Source organism: Vitis vinifera, chromosome 4 (assembly GCF_030704535.1).
Source record: "Vitis vinifera cultivar Pinot Noir 40024 chromosome 4, ASM3070453v1".
In the NCBI taxonomy this organism is placed as follows: domain Eukaryota; kingdom Viridiplantae; phylum Streptophyta; class Magnoliopsida; order Vitales; family Vitaceae; genus Vitis; species Vitis vinifera.
In genome coordinates, this window is record NC_081808.1 from 25,795,417 (window position 1) to 25,821,669 (window position 26,253).

At 36.7% G+C, this 26,253-nt stretch overlaps 4 protein-coding genes across 10 annotated transcripts; 1 reads left to right on the top strand and 3 right to left on the bottom strand.

Annotated features, from left to right (window-relative positions):
- Positions 1-6,018: 6,018 nt before the first annotated feature.
- On the bottom strand, positions 6,019-9,936 carry LOC100263674 (diacylglycerol O-acyltransferase 2D). Of its 4 annotated transcripts, none has more exons than XR_785703.3 (8): positions 9,594-9,936; positions 9,401-9,475; positions 9,188-9,275; positions 8,462-8,568; positions 7,728-8,339; positions 7,180-7,271; positions 6,435-6,743; positions 6,019-6,324 (listed from the first exon to the last, which is right to left on the bottom strand). XR_785703.3 is itself a non-coding variant. In XM_019219490.2 (8 exons), exons 1-5 carry the CDS (start codon positions 9,782-9,784, stop codon positions 8,255-8,257), a joined length of 483 nt encoding a protein of 160 aa, XP_019075035.1. In that variant the 5' UTR covers positions 9,785-9,936; the 3' UTR covers positions 6,019-6,324; positions 6,622-6,743; positions 7,180-7,271; positions 7,728-8,254. The 4 variants fall into 4 exon arrangements, 2 of the variants coding, with proteins under 2 accessions (XP_019075035.1, XP_010649322.1); XR_785704.3 differs by having other exon boundaries at positions 9,188-9,279; XM_019219490.2 differs by having other exon boundaries at positions 6,622-6,743; positions 8,462-8,505.
- Positions 9,937-10,995: 1,059 nt separating this feature from the next.
- On the bottom strand, positions 10,996-11,898 carry LOC100241413 (vacuolar iron transporter homolog 1-like). The gene is made up of 2 exons (XM_019219325.2): positions 11,605-11,898; positions 10,996-11,319 (listed from the first exon to the last, which is right to left on the bottom strand). The coding sequence occupies exons 1-2, from the start codon at positions 11,896-11,898 to the stop codon at positions 10,996-10,998; spliced, it is 618 nt and encodes a 205-aa protein (XP_019074870.1).
- A 3,928-nt stretch (positions 11,899-15,826) lies between these two features.
- Positions 15,827-20,670, top strand: LOC100246533 (subtilisin-like serine-protease S). Of its 4 annotated transcripts, none has more exons than XM_010651017.3 (11): positions 15,827-16,003; positions 16,351-16,445; positions 16,542-16,639; positions 16,773-16,931; positions 18,015-18,126; positions 18,222-18,750; positions 18,831-18,925; positions 19,023-19,265; positions 19,359-19,473; positions 19,576-19,762; positions 19,868-20,670. In XM_010651017.3, exons 1-11 carry the CDS (start codon positions 15,878-15,880, stop codon positions 20,428-20,430), a joined length of 2,322 nt encoding a protein of 773 aa, XP_010649319.2. In that variant the 5' UTR covers positions 15,827-15,877; the 3' UTR covers positions 20,431-20,670. The 4 variants fall into 4 exon arrangements, with proteins under 4 accessions (XP_010649319.2, XP_002263237.2, XP_059592546.1 ...); XM_002263201.5 differs by having other exon boundaries at positions 15,842-16,272; XM_059736563.1 differs by lacking the exon at positions 15,827-16,003 and adding an exon at positions 16,010-16,272 and having other exon boundaries at positions 19,858-20,670.
- An 819-nt stretch (positions 20,671-21,489) lies between these two features.
- Positions 21,490-25,619, bottom strand: LOC100241316 (uncharacterized). Its single transcript, XM_002263230.4, has 2 exons — positions 24,873-25,619; positions 21,490-22,206 (listed from the first exon to the last, which is right to left on the bottom strand). The coding sequence occupies exon 2, from the start codon at positions 22,173-22,175 to the stop codon at positions 21,723-21,725; it is 453 nt and encodes a 150-aa protein (XP_002263266.1). The 5' UTR covers positions 22,176-22,206; positions 24,873-25,619; the 3' UTR covers positions 21,490-21,722.
- Between the last annotated feature and the right edge of the window lie 634 nt (positions 25,620-26,253).

A 26,253-nucleotide genomic window follows, 5' to 3' on the forward strand; every position in this document is an offset into this window, starting at 1 on the left:
TGTAAGCATTGCTCTCTGACTCAAGGAAGAGTCTTTTAAAAGGGCTCCTGCAACCTTGAGATGAGAGAGAGGGAGAAGAGGGAAGTGTCTCTAAATGCTTGGGATGTAAGCATTGCTCTCTGACTCGGGGAAGAGTCTTTTAAAAGGGCTCTTGCAGCCTTGAGATGAGAGAGAGGGAGAAGAGGGAAGTGTCTCTGAATGCTTGGGATGTAAGCATTGCCCTCTAACTCGAGGAAGAGTCTTTTAAAAGGGCTCCTGCAGCCTTGAGATGAGAGAGAGAGAGAAGAGGAAAAGTAATCTCTGAATGCTTGGGATGTAAGCATTGCTCTCTGACTCAGGGAAACAATTTTGTATCTTGTAGTTGAGATTAATACAAGTTGGGAAGGATTTTCTATAACCTCGTTGTGTCCCTGTTTCCTTTGGTTTGCTATTGTTTGTGTGCGTTTTGAGAAGGCTGTGAAGAAAGGTTGGCTAAGGAAGGGTCCTTAGCACCGCGCACCAGGTGAAAAATTTAAGGTGATTTTCGAGGGTGTGACACTAGCCATGCTTGCTGAGATGATGAACAGGAAAGCAGGTTATGGCTTGCAAAAGAAGAGAAAAGAAAAAGAGGTGAGGAGAAGGTTACTGGATAGCAGGAGAGGAACGAGGTGAAAAAGGGCTTATTCTCAGTTGCTCCTGGTTATTACTTCCTGGATTGGTATGCGGATAGCTAGTCACTTATACGTTTTTTTTTTTGCTAAAAACTAAGTTGTTGGTGAACTCGGGTATTGATTCTTCCTGCTTTGTTTATGCTATCATGCTTATGTGTTGCTCTGTTTCGGTGATATTTTTTTGCCGAAAATCTTGACATTGTTAACATTGCCTTTAAAATCTATTTTGGTGTCTCTCCTGGCTTGCAAGCTTAATGTTGTTTGTTTCAAATCACTTGCCTTTTTTTTTGTCTTTGTTTGTTTTTCTTTGCTTTTGTTGTGAACTCCCCTATTCTGGCCTCTTTTCTCCCACCCCTTGGAGCTAGTTGTAGCTGACGAACCCCTAAAGAGGAGAACTGAATCAGTGCCAATCCAAAGCGTGTCTTACGCTATGAAACCGAAATACCAATCCCCACCCAGCTCGGAGAATCTTCAACCCCAAGCACCATCGCTGAAGTCGCCGCTCCCATGGCGATCGAGGCAGCCCGAGTCTGACTGGGACAGCGCAGAGAGTCGCTTGATGTGGACTCGAGAAGGCATGCAGTACGTGAAAGACACACCTTCAATCTCGCTTGTGTCGTATTCGACCCGAGTGGCGCCATTGCTAGAGGGCCAAGTCACCGTAGAGACAGAGGCGGAGGCGGAGGAGGCAGTGGGGAAGGAGTACGTGGACGCGCCAAGAAGGCGATGCGCGTCGGCTGCCATTCTCTGACAGTTATTCCGACGTGGTGACGTCGCCGCTGCCGCCGTGGGGAGGTGGCGAAGGTACTGAAGCCAGGCGCGGGGAGGGGCAAGCTGTGAAGAAGATGAAGTTTGGGCTTGGGCTTGAGTTGGGGCATTAGGCCCAATTTTGTGATGGAGATAGGTTTTGGACTTACCTATGTTGGTTTTTGGTTTTGGGCTTGCCCATGATGGCTTTGGTTTTGGGCTTAAGTTGGAGCCCAGGCCCAAGTTTGCTGATAGAAGGCCCCATTGCTCCTTATGTTGGCCACTCTCATGGCCCAAGTCCATGATGAGTGAACCCATTTAGCTACTTCATGTCTAAATAAGTTTTAAATCTCTAATCTTAGTAAATTATTAACTTATTCATACATTTTCATTTCTTTTTTTTTTATCTTATTTTATCTTCACCAATTTAGTTAACTCAAACTTAAAGACAATTAAAAGACAAAGTATTATTGTTAATTATATTGTTATCTCGAAATTTATACTATTCAATTTCACTAGCTTGAACATTATGATCGTTAAATATTATTATTATTTCGTATGTATCTATTTATCATCTTTTAAAATCTCATTCGTTAAAGCCTAATTCTAATTCTTCAAAAATCCAACATCCCCAATTTAATTTTTAATCTCGAAATTCATACTATTCAATCTCGTTCGTTTAAATATAATGTTTGTCAATTATTATTATTATTATTATTTCACATGTATCTATTTATCATTTTTTTAAAATCTCATTCATTAAAGTTAAATTCTAATCCTTCAAAAATATCATGCTTTAATTTAATTCTTCAAATACTTGTTTAAATCTTATTTTCATAAATCGAATCATTATCCCATATTTATTAGTTATTCAAAGTTAAATCCATAAAAAAATCTCATGTCTTAATTTAAATTTTCAAATATTCGTTTAAATCTTATCTTCATCAATTAGAATTATTATCCTATATTCATCTATCTATCTAGTCTAATCCTTCAAAAATCCTATGTTTTAATTTAATTCTTCAAATATTTGTTCAATTCTCATTTTCATCCATTAGAATTATTTATCCCACACTATCCAGCTATTTAAAGTCCAATTCTTCAAGAACCCAACGTTCTAATTTAATTTTCAACCCTAAAAATTCCACTATTCCTTTTTATTCATTTAAATGTTATTTTCGTTAATTAGTATTATTATCCTATATTAGTTTATTTATTTAAAATCCAATTCTTCAAAGGTCCAATGCCCTAATTTCATTTTCCAAGTCCTAAAAATTCCACTATTCGTCTAAATGTCATTTTCGTTAATTAGGAATTATTGTCTCATATTTATTTATTCAAAGCCTAATCCTTCAAAAATCTAATGTCATAATTTAATTTTCAATCCTAAAAATTCCACTATTCGTCTACACGTTATTTTCGTCAATTAGAAACTCTATACTTGTTTATCTCTTTTAAAAATCTCAATCATTGAACTTAATTTTCAACCCTAAAAATTCCACTATCCTTTTTTATTCATTTAAGTGTTATTTTTGTCAATTAGTATTATTACCCTATATTAGTTTATTTATTTAAAATCTAATTCTTAAAAAACCTCATGTCTTAATTTAATTTTTCAATTCTAAAAATTCTACAATTCGTTTAAATGTTATCCTCATCAATTAGAATCATTATCCCATATCTGTTTAAAGTCCAATCTTTCAAAAACCCCATGTCATAATTTAACTTTCAATCCCAGAAATTCCATTATTCGCCTAAATGTTATTTTCAGTAATTAGAATTCTTATACCAAAGATCCCATCCCTGAATAAATTCTTAAGTTTTCAATATCTAAATTCACATCTTCAAATCTCTAAAATCCCAATTTTCTTTAAATAACCTTCGAGACTCCAATTTTTCAAATGAATTTCAAAAATCCGATTTTCTCTCGAATAGCTTTAATTCCATTTTGGTCTTCAAACAATCTTTTACTCCTCTTGATTTTAATAAGCATGAACGAATTTTTCATAATTCCAAATAATGGAATTTATGAGATTAATTCATGTAAAATAAACGGGTTTTGGTGGGAACCCAACATAAGTGAATTTATAATTGATTGATTGTTTGATTGATTTAATTGACATGCATGATTGATGTTATTCTGCTTTATGACATGATCGAAATTATTTCTTAATTGTGCATTAACCTCACTTTTTGATAAGCTTATTGTGGTTCGTCGCCCAGGTACGTATCTATTCCCATTCTGGTCTTTCTATATACATGTTTTGATTCTCATATGTGCATGATAGTTCCGGGTATTCATTGTTTTCCTCATCAATTGCTACATCAGCTCCATTTTATTAGTAGGGACCCGTTTCTAGGGACTTAGAGGGGTGCTACGGTCTTTACCATATCTTTCCAATAAGTAACCTGACCCCCGAGCCCGATTCGGTTTTTCGCAAACCATCTTTTCCGAAATAAGAAGTCACACTTAGGGTTTTCTTTCTTATTTTGTTTACCCTTTAAAAATAAAACAAAAATAAGTGGCGACTCCAAGTCATTTTCTTAACAAATAAAAATCATTTTTTCAAATCAAATTAACATCGAGCATGTCATCGAGTGGAAAACGTATGAGCCGAAATGCAGGGTCCATAGTAGGTTTTAATTTAATTTAAGTATATAAAGAAATAAATAGGGAGGGTAAGATTAGGAAATAAAATGAATTTTCCAATAATTTGGAAACTCATTAAATTAATTTATTATTGTTTAGTAAGTTAAAAATAATATTGGGCAGTAATAATATTAGCAAGAGAAATTAATTAGGATTCCTAATACTAAATAAAATATTTTTAGGATTATCAAATTTTTACCAATTGTATATGATATTATGTTAGGTGATGAGTAAATACTTCAAATTTTTTAGCACTTCTTCAAGATAAGGGAAATTAATGTAGATTTTTATAAAAGAAAATAATTTTTTTTATATTGTATTTTGAAATGTGTAAAAATATTATTTTTATTTTTACTCATGGATCAAATATGTGTTTTTGTATGAAAAATACATTTGAGAATTTTCTTTGTTTATGAAAAATGAAAAATGAAATTTTTTGGAGATATGATATTTTGTTTTGCAAGTTTGAATTAATGAAATAAAGTATTTGACTTTGATTCCTATGACCCTAGTAAACGGAATATAATTATTGACATTTCTATGGCCCTAATCAACAGGTTATAATTGTTGACCTTATGACTCTAGTCATTGGGTTATAATAGTTGACCTTATAGCCCTAGTTAACGGGTTATAATTGTTGACATTTGGTTTTGTTCACCTTAAATGAAACAAATTTGAAACTAGTTACTCAATTGTGAAGTCTCATCAAATTGGGCACCATTTGTCATACAATAATCAGAGTAAATATATTTTGAATATATTTGATTTGGTAGTTTTGAAATGGATATGAGGAAGTTTTGTTGAAAAGTTTGAATGTATTAGTATTTTGAACTCAAAAGTTTTTATGAAAATAAGTATATGTTATATCTCTTATTTGCAAGCATGATTGAAAATGTTTGATCTATGAAACTGTATTAATGTTTCTTATTGGGCCTTGAGTTCGTCTCCTTTTGTTGATAATCTTTCAGGTAACCTCAGTTCGGGTGATGAGTGACCGTTAAGAGGGAAATTTGGCTTTATTAAGACATTTGTTTAAACTCTCTTTATTTTGGACATTATTTAGATGTTAAAACTTAATTCTTGTTTGAATTATGTTGATTTTAAAGTTATTTGAACAATAACACTTTAGTTGATGTATTAGTTTTTTGTTTTTTTTTTTAAAGTTGATACTTGGAGATTTTAGAATTTTTTTCATACTATTTCGAATAGGAATTTGGTAATTGGTAAATTTTCAATTATAATACGAATGTTTATGTCGTTTCCACTTTGAGCCTTTAGGCTTGAGGTATGAAATGACCGTCATACACTTGGAGTAGGTTTTGGGGCGTGACAATCATATAGTATTATTAACATAGACAAAAAAGAAATGAATCCAAAAAAAAATGTCAATAACAATCAAGTTAATCGCACATCTCAAAGCTTTTGATTTCGACCTTTGGTAAATATTTTAAGCTACCTCTTGGAGTTATCCAAGTAGGAAGCCAGCATCACAATTGGCTAGTTATGGATTCAATGCCTACTTGATAGCACCATTAATTAAGGAATGTCAAATGTGTAATATAGATTTTGTTGCTTTGCATCTGGAATTCTGTTACTTACTCTGTATCTAGCATGCGAATCACATTATTTCATTCTTAATCCTATTTGTTTATATTATGATCTTATATGTTTGTGTAAATCACATTATTTTAATCTTAATCTTAATCACATATTATGATCTTATATGTTTGAATATATCTTTATTCGATGATTCATAGACGTTAAATTAAATGACCCATATTTAAACTTTGGAAAAAACCAATTTGGTACCTAGGATTGCATGCATAATCCCATAAATGTACATTTACATGATGGTGATGCAATACACAAGTGGAATAGTTTGTTTTCCAGAACTAGTAGGATGTCAACAGGTCGGCCCCATCAGAAAATGCAGCACATTGTGAACATAATTCATGAAAGCAAATTGTAACGTAGGGAATGATGGGGGAAGGATTCTTATTCAGAATTGAAGCATATCCAACAGCCAAATGCAGAGGAAAGACAACTAACTATATGTGACTGCTTATCTTAGTAGTGGGATAAAATTAGGGTGTTATTTCTTGTCTAAGCAGTTACACCATGATAAGGCATATCACTAAAGGGATCAACAAGAGATGAGGGACTGAACTGCTCAATGCAAGTAAAATCCGTTCAAAGAATTTTCAACTGAAGGTCAGCATGCCCAGCCCTTGCTTTCTGCCTTTCAAAGAGATCTTTTGAGTGCATCAGCAAACTGACCTGCTCAACAATTAATAAAAATGAAGTCGATACTAAATAATTTCACTTATTGCTTAATTCTCTGGCCTATTTATATATTTATATTTGTTTAAAAACGAAAAACAGCTTACCCATGTTGAATCATACAGATGTTGATTTCCACAAGGTTCAGTTTGCTTAATATTACTTTTTATAAAAACACAAGCAGGCAGACCCTGTAGCATAGCTTGATATGCTCTTGAGAAACAGAGAGGTTCCGATTCCAATAGTTCACAAACTTTGGGTGAATTGGAGACCAGTTCTGAGCAAGAAACTTACTAACAGAAACAGCATGTTAGAAAACATCCACACCTCTTCCACAGTGGGTTGTGGATTTTGCTTAATCTCAATTGGCCTACCCACCACCACATGCACTGAATGCTGGTAAAGGTAAATGAGATCTGAGAGAGAAAAGCACCATGAATAAGACTTCAAAGAAAAATGTTATTCAGATATTTAAATAACATAAAATTACTTAGAATTTGTTGGATAGTAATTTTAGAAAATGCTTCTACTTTTTCTAACATTAAGAATTTTTTTATAAAAAGAGTGTTTTTAAGTGTTAGAAAAATTAAAAACCACTTCCTAAAATTACTATGAAACAAACTCTTATATTCTGAAGCAATAGTGTTTCCAGGTCTCACTGTAGATTAATAAAGCTTCTGAGACTGGCTCAACTATCATCCACAAGAGTAGATGAAAACGTGGTTTTGGCATTTCATCTTTTCCATCTTTTGACATCAGAAGAAAGTAACATATGATTTTAAATGTGGAAAATACAGAGGGTTTCTTATTAAAATAAGTAAATCTACAAAAGAGGATGCTATATATGCTTACCCTAAGATTTCCCAAAAGAAAATGGGGGTAAACTTGATAACTCTAGAAATTTGCAGTGACAGCTTTCCACCAGGATTCCACCACTAGTTTGACTGTAGTACAATCAATGAAAACAAAGGATTTATTTGTCTTTCTTTTGGGAGCAAAGCATAAGCATCAACTACAGGATTACCCTACTCAATTCCATCCAAGTCAACTCAACAAATCCTTTATTCCAACTACTTGGGTCAGCTACATGAATCCTTTTCATCATCTAGCTCTACCCAAGGTTACATCCTCCATTAATTCCTTGGCATTGTGTTTTCTCTCACTGCCTTAACCCTCAACCCATGTTCAATTTAGATAATGCAGAATTAAATAGAATGTAAGATTGAATAGCTGTTTTAAGATAAAAATGAATCATCAAATCTGCAAGGTCATGGAAATGCTAGAATGAACCAATTCCAAGAGCCAAAGAGTATTGCCATGAATAATCAAATGTAAAATAAACAGGACAAGAATATCAGGCTAAGCCCAGAGATCTCTGCAGTCTGCCGAAGCCCAAATACCTGATTGGGAAAAAGCTATGCCTGACCAAAGCAGAAAACTGGAACCAGCGACCGTCCCATCTCCATGGCTATGTGAACAAATCCTTTTCTGGACTTGAGGAAGGCAATCTATGACAAAGAAAACATAACTGAACCAGCAACAGAATAATAACTAAATAATATTTGTAGAACAATGTTGAATTTCCAGTCTAAGCATGGACTGTTCCTCACCTACCTTCTGGTAGCATATTTGGTTTGTTTCCTCATCAGGAAAAAAAAAAACAAAAAAGAAAGAAAGAAAGAAAAAAGGTTTGTTTAATTAGTCTGTTATTTTGGTGATCATGTTACTGTTTCTTTCCTGCCACACATTTTTTTCTTGTATTAGAACTTGATTTCCACTTGCAGGTTATCCAGAAAGAGCTTGCTGTTACATGTATGTGTGCATAGCTAACGATGTATTATAGTATCAAGCCTAAAAGTGGAAAGTTATAAGAATTGAACCTCACAACCGTGCTCCATAAGGCATGGCTCTTGCACTCCACCTGGCACTATGATGCAACTATGACCAGATCCCAGTAGGGAGGTAAAAATTTTCTTCGCTGCTGGTGTAAAACCCAACCAAGTCCATACATGCTGCAGGAATGGTGTGTAGAACACCTGATCATTTTGTCCCCCAACATGAGAAATAGAAGCACTAGGAAGGCCCCATGAAATTGAGTAGGCCATGCATTATTTTTAAAGATAGCTAGACTTACAGCACTAATGGCGAGGAATTTAATTCTTGGGAGAGGCATGAAACCTGTAAAATCAGCAAGTGCAACGAAACTAGTTAGCAGAATTGAATGTGGCTCATATCCAAAGACTGCATCAAGCACAGAGTAAAAAGCATTATTTTTGCCTAACACAGAGAAATAAACTAATAAGTCTCTATCTCTCTGTCTCTCTCTCTCTCACCCAGACAACATATTTCATAAATATATGATATATATATATTATGAATATTAAAAATAATTACACAATTTGAAAATATATGCATATAATTAACTTAGTGATGTTCCAGCCATAAGGGGAAAAAATGGAGAAACCCGGTCTGGTAAACTGGATATGTCTGTTGGATCAGTGAGTTAACCTGTGGTACAACCAGTTCAACCGAACAATCAGATCCCAATTTTTTCAAAACACTGGAAAAAATGTTCACAGGAAAAGAAATGGGTCGATGCAGATAAATGAGATTGCTTATATTGATATTTCCAAGAAAGAGCTGATTGAACTTTGAAACAGGTTAATCCATCCTATTTCCTGGGAAAGAGGATTGCAAGAAATTTATAAACTAAAACACACTTTCTCTACCCTCAATGCATTGCATTAACATTCATAACAATTAACATGGCCCTCCAAAACACACTTCTACTTAAACCAACAGAAACAGACATGGGTTTGGTGACTGGGCTATCACCAATACCCGATGTCTATGAACTTACCATAGGCATATGATTTGGGTCGAACGCGTTTATGTCCTCCACATGTAGAGTTACCCGAAAATAACTGCAACCATTCTCACAGATATACCTGGCTAATTTCCATGATGAACAAGAAAATCACATGAATAATGATAGCCATAAGTAGCAAGATCTAAGAAAGGAAACTTGCTTTGGTCCTGAAAGAGGATATATCATATATGGTGGGGTGAGCACCTGGACAGTTTTCTCCCAAATTTGCATTTGTCGTTGACGGGAATCACCGTAAAAACTAAAAGCAACCCAAATATCCTGTAGTAGAAATGCAAACAAGAAGGTATTCATTTGAAAATAAAATAGAATAATGAAGAAAGAAACAAAGGCAGGTGGGTGGTGGGAGAGGGGAAGTAGAAAGGGAAGGAGCACCAACGTGAGGGCCACGGGAACTGAAAGGAAGAGAAAGGCCTTGAGGACCAAAGCAAAGATGAAATGGATGGCCCCCAACCACAGAGTCAGAGCCTCTATTGCATGGATTATGGAATCTTCTCGTCTTCCCCTGAGTGCCGCCACTGTTTCCTCTTCACTGCTGCTGCTCACCCTCTGCTCCTTCCTCTCCTCCATCCGGCCTATCCCCAACTACTAAACACTTGTTGCCCATGACTAAATATACATTTATTGCTGCTGCTGCTCATCCACTGGTTCTTCTCCTCCCAGCCTGGTCCTGCCTCTCCTCAGTCCCTACTCTCAAGCCCTTTGCCTCCTTATATTAAAACCCCACCACCCCATGTCTTAGAAGTCAGATCACATCAAATGCAGCAGAGTACATAGTCCTAAATTCAATGACTCCATATTGAAAGTCGTTTGTTGGGTCAAAGGATAATAAATTAAGGGTTTATTACATTTTACCCCATGTGTTTTGCACATTATCTTGAATCCAAAATCAAACAATATACCTTTTATACTATATAATTATAAACAATGCATATTTTTTTTTTTTTACTCATGTTACCTTTTTTTGGACAAAAGGTGCACATACTTTTATAGCTTGACTGAGAGCAAAAGTGTTATTTTTTAAGTAAAAGCAAAATGATCATTATTATATTAAAACCCCAAATTCCAACCCGCTCCCCCATTTACTGTTCCTCTGGTGCTGGTGTTGGATCTTGAAGTCGAAATCCTAGAATTCGAAGAAAACTAATGTAGGACTAACATTAAAGAGAACACATGGAATTCAACAATATTTATTTCTCTTGCAATTTTTTTGTTGGGTGAAAATATGTTGGGAAAAAGGGTTAGAGTTAAGATTAGGGTTTCATTTTAATGTTTTAGAAAATTTGAAATTTTTTTGAGGAAAATAAAACTTGGCCAAATAAAAGGTTAGGGTTTTCATGTTACACTTCCATTTTAGGACTAAAGTTGCGGTTTGATGTTTAAGAGAATTAAGAGAAAATTTTGGGATTTGGGGAAATTTGGAGAAACTATATCTCGAGTAAAGAGGAACAACTAAGAAGGAGAAATTATATAGAGTACATTATTCTATCAAAATAAGCCAATAAGGTATAGATAAGAGGAGTGAATTGTAATAAACCCGTAAATTAACTAGAGTTATTCTATATGCAAGTAGTTGCTTTTTTGGTCTGTTAGATATATTTAAAACTTTGGCATTTCCTTCAGAGTAGATATCTCAAGCAGGTGAAGATAACGATGTAGGGATACAACTTGGTACTTTTGTCTCTTTTGGGACACGCATATTAAGTACTCATTGGCTACACCCACTCCTTAGTTTCATAAATACACATATATGGTAGCGTTTAAGATGAATCTGATGGATGTTATTCTTCTTTCTCAAAAGGCTTGAGCAACCCATAGGTGATTGCCATGGCGACCCAACCCCCAACCAGAACTCTCACCGCCGATACCCTGATTGGTGCTCCACCAAGCTGAGCTCCCACTCCTCCAAACAGAGCCAGAGCTAATGAGGCCACCACGACAATCACCACAGTCCTCACTGTGTTGTGAGCCGCAAACATTGCGGATGCTATTGGAACAAATGACCCACACAAAAATGCCAAGGCTGATGCAGCTGCTGCCTTATATGGGCTTGGCAGTGTTTCCTTGCCAATGATGTTATTCTCCTCTCCTTTCATTGTGTTTGCCTTGGCATCTTCCATGATCACTTTCGTCATTGGATACCTCCCAGGAGACGAACCAAAAGGCAACTTCTTTCCAGGTGTCATGGTTGGTGACACCTTCTCCGCTGGCTCAGAGGTTAGTTTTGCACATGGTGTTCCTTTCGAAGGGGTTACTGCAGGTGACAGGGCTGTGTTAATCTGAGCAGGCATGGTTTCAACAACTGTCGGTGGAGGACTGGCGACAACATCAAGCTTGATGACTTTATCATCTTGCTTGCATAACTTGCTCTTTGCAGTACACTGGCTAACAGTTGCCTCTTCGATATCCCTCTGCATGGAAACGGAAACAAACTCCCCGACCGCCATGCTGCAGGCGCCAGCAAGAGCTCCAGCCAATCCAGAGAGGACCATGGACCATCTATCATGTCGAATTGCGCCTATGCCAAGCATCAATGAAGTAGTAGAGAGCAAGCCATCATTTGCACCCAGAATGGCAGCTCGGAGCCATTGAGCTCGTTGAACTCGCTCAGTCCTTTGATCTGTATCATCATCTACTACAGGAAGCTTGTGTTCATGACGAGATTGGAGTGTTTGAGGAGCCATGGAAGAGAAATGGATACTAACTGGAGGCACAGGAGTTGAGGGAGTGTGGCTTTGGGAGCTGAGACACACTCAGACCGCGTGGAGATATATATATATAAAAAGACATGGGTGTCCATGTGAGGCACCCAGCCCCATAGGATGGGGATGCTTGGAAGCAAAATTGCTTTGGTGGTACCGTGAAAGACTACAAACCGAGGTATACGGTCGTTAATGTCAAAGGGATTTGATAATTGAAGACTTGTATTATTCCACTTGTCCGGCCCATCAGGAGCCTCCGGTTCAAACGCCCCTGATTAAGAATCATTCTTTTAATAAACAAACAACATTTTGCTGAGTTTGATCGTATTTGAAACTTGGATTCCTTTCTCGCAAATTTCAAATTATTTTAGATTCAATTTACCCTGTCCTTTCTCTCTTTTCAAAGAACTAACTTTGCTCCACCTCTTCAAGACATAAATTTTTCCTAGCTAGGCTGGTAGCTTCTCATCAATTTAATATGTTATATCCGGCCTCTTTAGGCAGGTATCTCCAGTCCAACTTGAGCCATTTCAAACAATTCAGAAAGAATAGGCAATTACACTTGATATATTATTTCCTGAGCAGGGAATCAAAGCTGAGTTCTAAGACCCCTAAATCATTTAAACATGATCGGTTTTGCCCCACACAACTTTCTAGGAACTATAGCATAGGGTACAATTCTAACTTCACCACAAATTCCCAGGTGTCATCGATGTGGTGAGTTGAGAGACAGGGAGAGGAAGGACACCATGAAATAAAAATTGATGGGTTCTCCGATGGTGGTGTGATGAAGGTTTCATTTTTTTTTTTGGACAGGCAGCTGCTTCACCTTGCTGCTGCATATGTATATGAAAGAGAATAGAGGGGATGGTTGAACATGTGTCGTTGCATTGCATGGTGGCCTTGTGGCTAAAGAGGAAGCTGCCAATGTGAAGGATGAGCCCATATTGCTTAACGTGCCGGTCACGGGAGGAAATCAAGAAGGTTGAATTTGTTCAAGAGTAGCTAAATCATCATCAGTACTATCTTTTTCTTATACTCATGGTTAATGACATACGAACAAAAAACCCAAAAGAATAGACAACCAGATTTGTGTGCTTAATTTGATATGTCCAACAAGCTCTGCGGTCAGTGCAACCCAAATTAGTAGTCAAACTAAGCTCTGCAAGCTGGCTGCTGAACCTAAACAACAATATTTAGATGAAAACTCACTTACAGTAGCGCCATGGCCAAAGATCAACACCAACCCGCCAATGTAGGGTAATAATATTGACCATCACCGTACCTGTATCATCACCCAATAAAGAGGTTGCTTTAACACATCATCTGTCACTTTACTAACTACAAAAATCCTTAATAATCTCAGGTATGTTGTTGCAAGAAAAGCACGTTAGGCACGCAAAGTTCTTGGGCTGGCTATGTGGGTTGTGGAATGAATCGAATGATTAGGTTCCGATCAGTCTCGAGATCGATGATGGTTAAACTTGGGAATGGGTATGAATGCATCGGGATTAGTAAAAACCCTAGGATGGATGTGTTTCGGATTTGGTAACAGAGGGTCTGTGGAGAGTAAAGCTTTGGAAACGATTTTGAATGTAAATGAGCATGACATCAATTCACGAATGGGACAATTAAGCTTAGGGATGAGTGTATATGGCATCAAATCAATGTCTTGGTCTTTAAATTAGAAAAATTATGCCACAATGCCCAATATTAAGACCTATTCACGTTTGATGACCCATCCTTTCTCTGTAAGACTATAACAGGAGCCAAAGGCCCAAAATAAAGATTAAATCCCCTTAAATACCCACAAACAATAAATTTGTATTTACCTTGCAAGCTAGCTTATCCATATTATTAAACGGTCCCATGTTCTTGTTTTTTTAGAATACATAATTTATTTTTTCATTAAAAAACGAACAATAATGATGAATTATAATATTTACATATATGATTAAGTGATGACTAAAAATAATATCTATTTACATGTGTTTATTCATACTTTATTTTTAATTAATTTTTTTTAAAAATATGTTGTGTTTGTTTATAAGTTAAATGATGTCCAAATCAAATAACAATTAATGCATTGGATGAATTTGTAAAAATATTTTTTAAGTTAAAAATTAAGTAAATTAATATCAAATTTTGTGGTCTACAGATTCCCACTGGAACAAGACACTTATGTTGACAGTTTTTGGTGGTAAAAAAAAATTAGGTCAAAAAAGCATGATGTTTGTCTCATCCAGTACAAGCTTGGGTGGGGAAAAAGTTGAGGGTAAGTGATGATTGTAACCGCCATAATCACCACTCTATAATTGCTTTCCAATGAAAAGCAAAGAATATAAATTAAAAATATATTTACCTTGAGGAAATAAGGAGATCCTTTATCATGCGTATCACCGCCAGTCGCCGGACTCGCCACTGGCGTTAAAGCCTCGCCCACCGAAAAGATTGTCCTTGTCAACTTACATAGTCTAATATTCTAATATTCTATACAGGCAATCATTTTTCCCACAAGGTGTCCGCCCCATTTCACTGGCCTTTTTGCCTTTGCTAATCGGCTCATTATTCCAACGGTGGTGTAACGTTGGTTCTTCTCATCCAAGTAATATTGAATATAATAAAAGATTTAGTTTATTCATATGAATTAATTAGAAGCAAGGATGATAAGTGGGAGAGCGTCATTAGTATCAATGCATCCCACGCAAGATATGATCCAATTTCCCAGAACCAGAGCAAATGGAATAAATCATGCATGTGGGCACCACCTCCTCAGTCCTCACCATTTATCTCAAAAATAATAATGGTTGCAATGATAATTATTATTATTATTTAAAAAAAAAAATATTTATCCTTTTTTAAGTGGAGTTGTTGCATTAATTAGTATACTTCACTCAAAGATTTCAACAATTGGGATTGTGATGATTATAATATCAGATGGCGTTGATGATGAGAGAAGTTCAGTAATGATTGTGGGCGCATGAGTTTACTGTGCTCTTCTCCCTTTAACTCATGCCTACACACCGGTAACATGAGGAACCAAAAAAATAAAATTGATATCATTATATTAACAAAACTATTTTATGAATGTTAGGCAATCCACTCAAGACCTGTCTTCTTAAGCAGCGGGTTCAGTCTGAAGTCTTGGTTAAATTAGTCTTTACATAATTGCATTAAATAAAATATAAGTAATAGGTATATCATTTGAAAGCATTGTCTAAAGTTGTTCCTTATTATTTTTAATTAGTTATAAATAGTATTTTAAAAATTATGAAAATTTGACATCTAAATTTATATAGAAAATATAATTTTTAATAAAGCACGTAATAATAACAAAAAACTCAGTTGGGTTATCAAACTCTGGTCTCGAACAAAAACACAATATAGGCCAAACACCCCCTCATAGTCCAAGGGGAGCCGTTAACTTTCCAACTCCCTTGCAAAAATATACCGAAATAATAATAGCAAGGCTTGATTGTTGAAGAGGTTGAGGATCGCAAACTCAAAAAGAAAGAAAGAAAGCAACATAGGTTGAAAAAGGGAGCTATAAATAATAATGATTAAAGAGGTTGAAAAATATATTCTATGGTATAAATTAAAATCATAAAAAGGAGCATTCCCCTTTTGTACCAGCTGAGCCTGAGCCTGAGCCTGAGCATACAGTCATACAGATTACGCCCACTAGGGCCACTACTACTACTCAATCCCATCCCCACTTCTTGTAACGGCTCCATAGTTATCTGAAGAAAGACTGTATAGTAAATTGAATTTTATTATTCAAACTGACCCATAACTCCCACTAACTATTTTCTACATTGCCACCAGTAAAAGTGTGTTTGTGTGTGTGTGATGAGAAGAAGCTGGGGTGGGTGTTCTTGTTAGCCAAACATTATTATTTAGTTTTGCTCGTAATAATCTGGATTACGGGATCAGTGCAACCAAAAGCCTCCCTTCCGGTTGGATGCTCCAAAAGCCAAGTAACCCCCACCTGCACCCCACTCAGTCACGACACCCTCCACTTCTCACGTTTCCAGGGCGTTGCTTTCCTCCCTCCCGTGTCCTTTGTATGTATATTAATGTTAATATGGTACAATATCGGCATCTCTCCGCTCTTCAACTTCCTCTTGCATTTACATATCACGCATCACAGCAAACCTGTGAACAATCTCCCCCCTTTTCTCTTCCTCCTTATTCATATTTATTTCTTTCCCCAAACCCATCAACCCCATCCTCTCTTCTTCCATCTCTTCCACTCGAAGAATGGAAATGGCTTCCTTGCACTATAGGTCTAGTAGAATTCTTCATCTATTTGTTGGTGTTTTTGTTGCACAACTCACCATATCTCTGTCTGCCAAGGTGAATTGGGGCATTGTAGAATATCTTGTCTACGTCTCTGCTTTGGGTGTGTTGAGAATTCTTGAATGGTTTTTGCAGGTGTATGTAGTTTATATGGGTAGCAGAACTAGCGATGACCCGGATGAAATTCTCAGGCAAAACCACCAAATGCTTACTGCAGTTCATAAAGGAAGGTCAGATTCATTCAGCTGTTAAACATCTTCTTTTTCTTAGGTCTCTGGTTTGAGAATGTTTCCTTCATCGATCTTATTGATTCTTGTCTTCTGCAGTACTGAGCGAGCCCAGGCCTCCCACGTTTATAGTTATAGACATGGTTTCAAAGGCTTTGCGGCGAAGTTGACGGAGCAGCAAGCTTCGGAAATGGCTAGTCAGTCTTTTTCTTTTTTCTCCCTGTTTTTTCCTTCTCTTTTAGTGCTTCAATTAATTTTCCTCCTCGTGTGTCCTATCATCTCGAGTTTTGATTGTTGAACTAGAGAAATTTGTGGGTCTGGAAATGACAGATATGCCCGGCGTGGTCTCTGTGTTTCCCAATTTAAAAAGAAGGCTGCACACCACTCATTCGTGGGATTTCATGGGTCTCGTGGGCGAAGAAACCATGGAAATTCCAGGGTATTCCACCAAGAATCAAGAAAATGTTATCATTGGTTTCATTGATACGGGTCAGTGCTCTTTCAATTCATTATCTACTCATATCATTGTATTTAACTCTACTTTTCTTTCTTTCTTTCTTTCTTTGATACTCATATTCGCACCTTCACTTCCCAACCATTTCTTACTTGGGTGCCTGAAGGATTCTCTCCCCCACACAAGGCTTTGGGTGAAATAGTCAAGCGTTGTCAAGTACAGGATTATTTACTTTTGTATGTCTATCAGCTTGAGCAACTTCATGAGCTTATTGAGTTTGTTATGTAAATAGAGTAGCATTCAATTTTCTAAAGCAGAACCATGTATAATCATAAGACATATTTAAGAGCTTATTAACTCTTCGTCATATCAAATTATTGTCCATTAGTTATGTTTGAAGCCATTTCACTAAGTTTCATGTAGGCATTTGTCACCACAAACTACAAAGCATCTACCTCTGATGTTCAGAAGCCTAATCAGGACATTCATGGTGTTAAAACTCAACATAGTAAGCAATGTAGCTTGAAAGTAAAGCTTTGAGCTTCATCATTTATAACAAGCTGAACAGACCAGGGATGTCACTAAATACTACAAGTGGCCCGTGAGAGAAGTAAAGAAACTTTCCTCCCTGGTTGGCCTTCTGTCAGAAAACTGTGTATGAGTATTTCCTTTCGGTGTCTTTCATGATTGAATGCTTTTTGACTATCATGATTGCTTGATCATTACCACCCATCTCTGCTGTGGGTTAATTCCTACTTCTTGCCCTCTAAAGCTTGAACAAGTACAAATATACAAATCATTGCTTATAAATGCTTCCTTTATGTTGGAGTTCAAATGGTTTTCTTGTTTTAATTCTGCATATGGAGAGCATTGGACTCCCTCATCAGGCTTTGGAAGTCTCTTTGCTTAAGCTTCCGGGGTGGAATTTTTTTTCTGTTCATTGATTGTGCGGGAAGAGGCAGGCTGCTAGGGGCATGCCTTGCTCGTTTTCATTTTTCATTTTTTATATTTTACTCATGCACTTTCGGTATCTCTAAGGCCTGTGTATTAAGGTTGCCCTACTCTTTTTATGACAAAGTTATTAGTATGTCTCTAATTTGTATCATCATCGGAAGCAGGTATATGGCCTGAATCCCCAAGTTTCAGTGATGACAACATGCCTTCAATACCAGCTGGATGGAATGGACAATGCCAATCAGGAGAAGCATTTAATGCATCATCTTGCAACAGGTTTTATAATAGTAACACCTTATTTGATAAGATCATTTGATGGAAATTTATTGACAGAGGGATCCTCACTCTTTTAAAAAAAAATTATGGTATAGGAAAGTGATTGGAGCCAGATATTATTTGAGTGGCTATGAAGCTGAAGAAGATCTGATAACGTCTGTGTCATTCAAATCCCCTAGGGACAGTTCTGGTCATGGCAGCCACACAGCCTCAACAGCTGCAGGCCGGCATGTGACAAACATGAATTATAAGGGCTTGGCAGCCGGAGGTGCTAGGGGAGGTGCTCCGATGGCAAGGATTGCAGTGTACAAGACTTGTTGGGCCTCAGGTTGCTACGATGTGGACTTACTAGCTGCCTTTGATGATGCAATTAGAGATGGCGTTCATATCTTGTCTCTGTCCCTAGGTCCTGAAGCACCTCAGGGAGATTATTTTAATGATGCCATCTCCTTGGGATCATTCCATGCTGCTAGCCATGGGGTAGTGGTAGTTGCTTCAGTTGGAAATGAAGGAAGTCAAGGTTCTGCAACAAACCTTGCTCCATGGATGATCACTGTTGCCGCTAGTTCAACAGATAGGGATTTTACATCTGATATCGTATTAGGAGATGGTGCTAATTTCACGGTAATGCTATTTCCCTAGTAATGTCTGTAGATTTAGACATTAATCTTAGGCTCTTAAAACACTTCTTGGTTATTGAATAGGGTGAAAGTCTGAGTCTGTTTGAAATGAATGCCTCCACAAGCATCATCTCTGCTTCCGAAGCCTATGCAGGATACTTCACTCCCTATCAATCCAGGTGAAGCAGAAGGTACCTGACAATAGGTATAGTCTTAGATATTAACACGTAAATGAAAAATCTCAAGTTATGTTTTCTTGTTTACTTGTCCCTCTAGCTACTGTTTGGAGAGTTCCTTGAATAATACCAAGACTAGAGGGAAGATTTTGGTATGCCAACATGCCGAGAGTTCAACAGATTCAAAGCTGGCAAAGAGTGCAGTAGTCAGAGAAGCTGGTGGAGTTGGGATGATTCTTATAGATGAAGCAGATAAGGATGTTGCCATTCCTTTTGTGATCCCTGCAGCTATTGTTGGAAGGGGCACAGGGGGCAGGATTCTATCCTATATTAATCATACACGGTTATTTTCTACTCTCCGATGATGAAGATTCAGTGTGAGATAATTGAATTATTTTGTATTTCTCATTTAAGGCTATTCCATTTACATGAACAGAAAACCAGTTTCTAGGATTTTCCCAGCAAAGACTGTATTGGGATCTCATCCTGCTCCTCGAGTTGCAGCATTTTCTTCAAAAGGTCCCAATGCCTTAAACCCAGAAATTTTGAAGGTATATTCCTACTAAAGATCATCAAATTTTATGTGAGCTGCTCCTTTAATTACTTGTTCTTAATTTTACTCATGCTTTATTTCTGATTATTCTACTTTGTAGCCTGATGTCTCAGCTCCTGGATTGAATATCCTTGCAGCCTGGTCTCCAGCAATTGAGAAAATGCATTTCAACATTCTCTCTGGAACTTCTATGGCTTGTCCGCATGTAACAGGAATTGTGGCCTTGGTCAAAGCTGTGCATCCATCATGGTCTCCATCTGCAATTAAATCTGCGATCATGACAACGGGTAAAATTTCCAAGTTCCAAAACTCACGTTGTTCTTTATAGTTTTTGAACAAAAATTATGACCCCAACCTCAGAAAAAAACTGACATTACAAAAGGAAAATGCAGCAACTATTTTGGATAAGAACCGCAGGTCCATCACTGTTGACCCTGAAGGAAGAAAGGGGAATGCATTTGATTATGGCTCAGGCTTCGTGAACCCCACAAGAGTCCTTGATCCTGGCCTCATCTATGATACAGAGCCAACAGATTACAAAGCGTTCCTCTGTTCAATCGGTTACTCTGAGAAGTTGCTGCATTTGATCACAAGGGACAACAGCACATGCGATCAAACTTTTGCAACTGCATCTGCACTGAACTACCCATCAATCACAGTGCCCAATCTTAAAGACAACTCCTCAGTTAGTCGAACAGTGACAAATGTTGGGAAACCAAGAAGTATTTATAAAGCAGTAGTGTCCGCTCCTACTGGAATTAATGTAACTGTTGTACCACACCGGTTAATCTTCAGCCACTATGGCCAGAAGATCAATTTCACTGTGCATCTCAAGGTGGCTGCCCCATCACACAGCTATGTGTTTGGGTTCTTGTCATGGAGGAACAAATATACACGAGTAACCAGCCCACTGGTTGTCCGCGTTGCACCTACCAGTTTAGGGTTAATGAGATAACAGGCTCGGAACTGAGGAATGTTGTTTACATATATTACAGCAGCATACAGAAAATTTTAATCCCAGTGCAGAATTTAGATCATAGACCAAAGTGAAACAAGCTTCACAAATTGGAGATACATCAGTCCAACAAGTGTTTCCTTTCCTTTCTTGTCTCTGTGTTGTGCCCATACCAATGCTTTTACTCCTACTCCCTTGAGAATTTAAGTAAATCTGACGTACATCACTGATTCTCGACAACTATGTGTGGTAATTTCCCTGGATTTTTGCTTACATTTTTCACATTTTGTCAAGCCTTCTGCATTTGCTTTGTGAATTTTGAATCTGGAGCAAGTGAATCACGGAAATGATGCTGGGAAAATGCCCTTTCAAGGAAAAATTAGACCCATCACAATTGGTGTGTCTTTTCCATCAGATCAAATCTAGGTGAGAATTCAGCATCTCTCAGATATATGGAATATGGAAAATATCAACTAAGAGCAAATGAGTATTGGTGATGTTGCTGGCAACTTCATGCCATTGTCTTAGGAGTCATGATATACAATGTTATAATTGGCATGTAGGCACGCGGCATATACAGTTTTCAACCATAAACAAATAGAATTGAGATATTCAATTGTTCCCATTCTTCCACTGTTAGCCATTTTAGAATATTCTTATTTGCTTAGACTATGTTTGGTTCTCTAGAAAATATGAGGAGAAAAAAAAATTTGAGAGAAAAGAAGAAAGAAAAAGTGAAAAAAAAAATTAAAATTTAAAATTCATAAATTATTTTTATATATTATTTCAAACTTATTTCACTTATATAACATTTTTATATAAAGATTAAATAATTTTAAAATATATAAATTTCTTATTAATTTTAATTATATTTGATTTTCTTTTGTATTTTTTATAATATAATCAAACATAAGAAAATCATTTTCCTTGGAAAAAAAAATTATTCTCTTAATACTTTCTGGAAATCAAACATAACCCTAGTATATCAGAACATTATTCTACACTAAGGAACCCTGAACATCAAATTCAAATAGAATCATCATATGGGAACTGAACCCAGACACTAACTAGCTCATCCATCTATTCAAATATAATGATTTCAAAGTGTTCCAGTATTCTGACACTAAAAGAAAGCCATCTTAGAGCAAATTAATAAGTCATCATTTCAAAGAAGCAAAGGTTGAGAGGGATGAAACCTTGATGTTCTTTTGTAATCAAATTATGCAACTCCACGCCTGCATATCAATAAAGAAGTGTGCTTCAGTCAGGTGATGAGCTCAAGACATCAGGACTTATGGTGACTGCATCCCCACTGGCTGAAACTCTGAAGGATCAATGAGACCTTCTAACACAACAAGCTGGTCCAGTAGTGCAAGCTTTTCATTTTCCAGGATCTTAACCTCATCTTCAGCCTCTCTCAATTCTCTTCCCAATGCAAAGCTCTCTTCCTCAAGCAGCAAATACTTCCGTCTCAGTGCCCGGTACTCATTTCCAGATGTATTGTCTGGCAGTGAATCTGAGGTTGATCTCTCTGGTTGTTGCAACATTGGAGCAATTTCATTCTTTGCACTTCTTTTGGGGACCTTCTGCCCTGTTTTTAGAGGCAGGGAAAGTGGAAACTCTGGAGCCTCTTTGACATTTTTACCTTGTAATTGAAACTGTGCAGCCTTTTGGGTCGAGGATTTCTTTTTTCGTGGCTTAAGATTTGAAACTTCCTCAGGCAGCGGCATCCTTGGATCTTGCATCCCTCACAGGCCTCACCAGTTGACTATTGCACTATACAAAGAATGTGAAAAAGCATATGAGCACAAAAGAAGTCAAAAGCACCACGGATTTTAGGTAATGAGAAAGATTTGCCATGGAGGTGTGAATATAAGACAGATGTATGTAGGATCTAGAAATTGAAGAGTTAATCGTACAGCTCAAGAGAATATTGGTGAGACTTATTCTGAAGTTTTTAAATCATCTAATTTATGAGAAAGGTTTTTGGATGGAAACCCAGAAAATGCTTCACAATCACAGAGATATATAGAAACACAAATGCAAGCAATGTGTTCATGCAAACACACATTTGATGCATGGCATAGTGGAAAACTAGCCCTTCCAATCTAGGATCCAATTCTGTTATGATCATCATTGTATCTCTGGGGGAAACACCCCAAGTCTCACCTAGATCAAAACCAATAGCCATCAGATTCTTAAACCCTTTTTACCACGATAAAATTCTAATTTAGGTGGGTATGAATGGCATAATAAAATTGATTAAGTGCTAAGGTAGATCAGCAAAACAGTTCTCCATTGAGATTGTACTTGGCCCTATTGTATCTTTGTTATACAATTCATCTTTAGAGGCTTCCCTGTCATTTTTGAACAATTGATGTGAAATTTACTATTTTGGAGCACCATAAAAATGCTCAATTTTCTGCCAAAAGAAACAAGGAAAAAATTCACTCTCCTAAAATTCAAACTTTGATCCTATGTTAATTATCTCCAACCACCCCTTGCTTTTCACTCTCCCCTTAAACTCTTCACTCTTTACCTCCAGCTGGCTTCCTACAATTAAGAATCCCACATATATAATGAGAAATGTCTCTTAACCAAATCCAAGAAATTATGGTAAAGAAGCGAAAATAATCCCTTTTTTTCTTTTTGTCTATCAAGAACAAAGATGAAATTAGTATATTCTTTTTTGTGGTACCTTGACAAGCACTTCCTTACATCCCCATACTGGATTCAACAAACAACCCCAAACCACCACCTCACTCTGGACTCCCTTTTCCAGATAAATGAAACACCTCACAATAATCAGGATCTTTATGCTGAAAGTAAAGTGATACCATCTCATTAAACAGAAACTGGATAGTGACCTATCAGAATGAGTTCCTTCAGTACTTAGAATATAAAGCTTCCAGGAAAAACATGCTTTGAATTAATAGGAAGCATATTTTGAATGCTCAATAATGTACATCACAGGTGATCTAAATATGGATGAATTCATCAAATAAAGAACTTTGTTTACAAAGCCCAGATTTTCCCTAATAAGTGTGTTAAGTGTTAAAGCCCTAAATGTTGGATTCTGAAGGTCATCAGAATCCATGAGCAGATGGACTCAACCATGCACTTTGAAGCTGCTATTCTGCAGAACCTCCACCGTGCATCAAACATGATCTATGAGTTAGATGATTTCAGGCCCAAGGTCTAAGTATGATGCAGCACCACATACACTTCCAAAAGGTAGCCCCACATATAAGGCACAACCAACATCAGTAATCAGCTGATACGCAACATTGGACTTCCGCCTGGGCTATGCCAGACATCCCCACTCAATTGTTGATGCCCATGTCAGCAAGCACGAAGCAATCTAGGTCAAACCTCACTCTAATACCAAATGATGTGGGACCACATACACTCCCAAAAGTTTAAGCTAATGGGGGTAGAGGCAGCTCTACATATAAGGCCCAACCAATGTTGGTAATCTGCCGATATAGGAAGTTGGATTTCAGTACATCTTACATCAAAGTAGCTAGAAGCCACCAACATGGTGGATAAAAGGAAAAATAATGTCCCAAAACACATACACACCCTATGATACATCACTAGCCATTGGACTGAAGCAAAGAAAAGCAAAATTGGGAGTATCATAGACGACCAAAGATGAGAGTCCAGTTTGTACGATTTATTACCCATTTATATGCTCCATGGCATGTAAATAACAAGTAAAAACATTTTAACACCAGCCTAAAATACAAAACAAAATGAATCAATAAACAGCTAGAAGAAAAAATACAATATATATATATATATATATAAGCCATGAAAATCATCCTTGATCACCCCAAAGGATTGTAATATTACAAAATGAAAATGTAGGATTAGGACCCAGAAACTTATCACCAATCTTCCATGGATAGAACAGCTTTGCCTACTTCAGAAAAGAATTAGAAGACATGGTTGTGTCATGACTCATGATTAGAGACTTAAATCTTGCATTGGCTATGTGATAGAAAATCCGGAATTCTCACCCCCTTCCTCTAGCCAAAAGAATTTCAATTTCTGTTTGAACTTTGTTCTAACAAACCATCCTCAATTTGACCATAAAAAAACCAGCCTCCAAAGCCAGTTGTGTTGCATGACATCAATAAATTAAGCATCACGAAAAAGCATAATTTTAGAACAACGAAACCCATTCCCTATTCCACCCAAATAGAAAAAAGACAAATAAATTCAGTTCATCAAAATTCGTGCGGAACAAGCAGGGTAATGAAAAAGTTGACACAAAAAATAAATTTTAGGTTTTATAAGAAACCCTAAAAAAAACCGCTACCAGGAAAAAGAAAATTATCAGTCCAGAATAATGAAATGAAACGAAACGAAACGAAACGAAACGAAACGAAACATGGGAAGCACACATGACAGATGGTTTTCAGGTAATGTAGAGGCACCTTGGAGAGTTTGCTCAGGCTCGAACGTGCTTTGCCCAAATGAGAAGCCGCGGAAAATAGGGCAAATCAATAAAAACGAGATGAGAGTTGAGAGAGAGGGGAAGGGGTGGATGAAAATTGAAATTGACAGGGAAGTGGGTTGGACCTCGATGCAACCAACCCCGCCTCAGAATCAGGAAGGCCGTCTGCAATGCCTCCGGGCTCCAGAGGCTCCAGGAACCGAACCCCTTTTCTCTTTTCCACTACGCACGTCTTTAACCTTATTTGCCCACAATAATGCTCTTTCATTCATGAGTCATTCGTGGGTAATAGGCTAGTCCCCCCTCAGGCTCAGCCCGACTTCCAACTCAATCACTCCATTCCACATTCCACATTGGAACCAATCTTCAACGCCGTGGACTCCGCATTCGCCATTCATCTACCGATCGCCTTCTTCTGCCCACCTCAAGACGGCTGGCAGACCCATGCTTTTTTAGCACCCATTTCAAGCCCACCGCCTTTCACTTTCACTTTTTAAATCTATTTCATCTACCATTGAAATATAGTTTGGGTCTTGCTGCGGGTGCCACGGAAAAATGTGATGTACCCATTAAATTTTGGCTCTTAAATAAGGAGATGAATATATTATTCTAAAATTGAAATAAATAGGATGCACCTGCGAAGAAAATCCAACCAAATATAAAATAACGAGATTAAAGTGTGAAGTAATGAAATACAAATCAATAAGATTCCGATATAAAATCACTTGATTAATAGTGCTTTTCAATAGGTGTCAAATAGATATCGTGGTTGGATTCAATACCTAATGGTCCCTTTTTTATACCACTGTGTGGACTTGTTATACTTTGATCCAATTCCTTTATATCCTAATTTCTCTTTTGTTTCATAATTTTATGTATTGATATTTTTATTTTATTTGATGGTCCAAATCTTATATTTATTCTCTTATTCAATAATTTGATTCTTATCCTACAATTGAATGGCTCAATTCAAAATTCTATGTACCAAAATTTTCTTTATTATTGTTTGTACAATAAATAATAATAATATTTTAAAATTTTATCCTTGATTATTCTATATTTTTAATATTGATATCATATATTTATTCTTTTATTCAATAGTTGAATTCTTATTATATAATTGAATGGCTCAATCCAAATTCTATTGTATACTTGAATCATTCAATTGAGAATTTTATGTATCAATTTTATTTTATTTTTTATTGTTTGTGCAATAAATAATTATATTTTAAATTTTATTCATAAGGCTCCATTCAAGTGGTAAAAAGATGAAGAGGTTTTGTGGCCAATTTTTGTTTAAGTTCCAATAAGACAAAAGTTTATCTATAAAAAAATAATATTTTAAAATTCTTTCTCAAGCT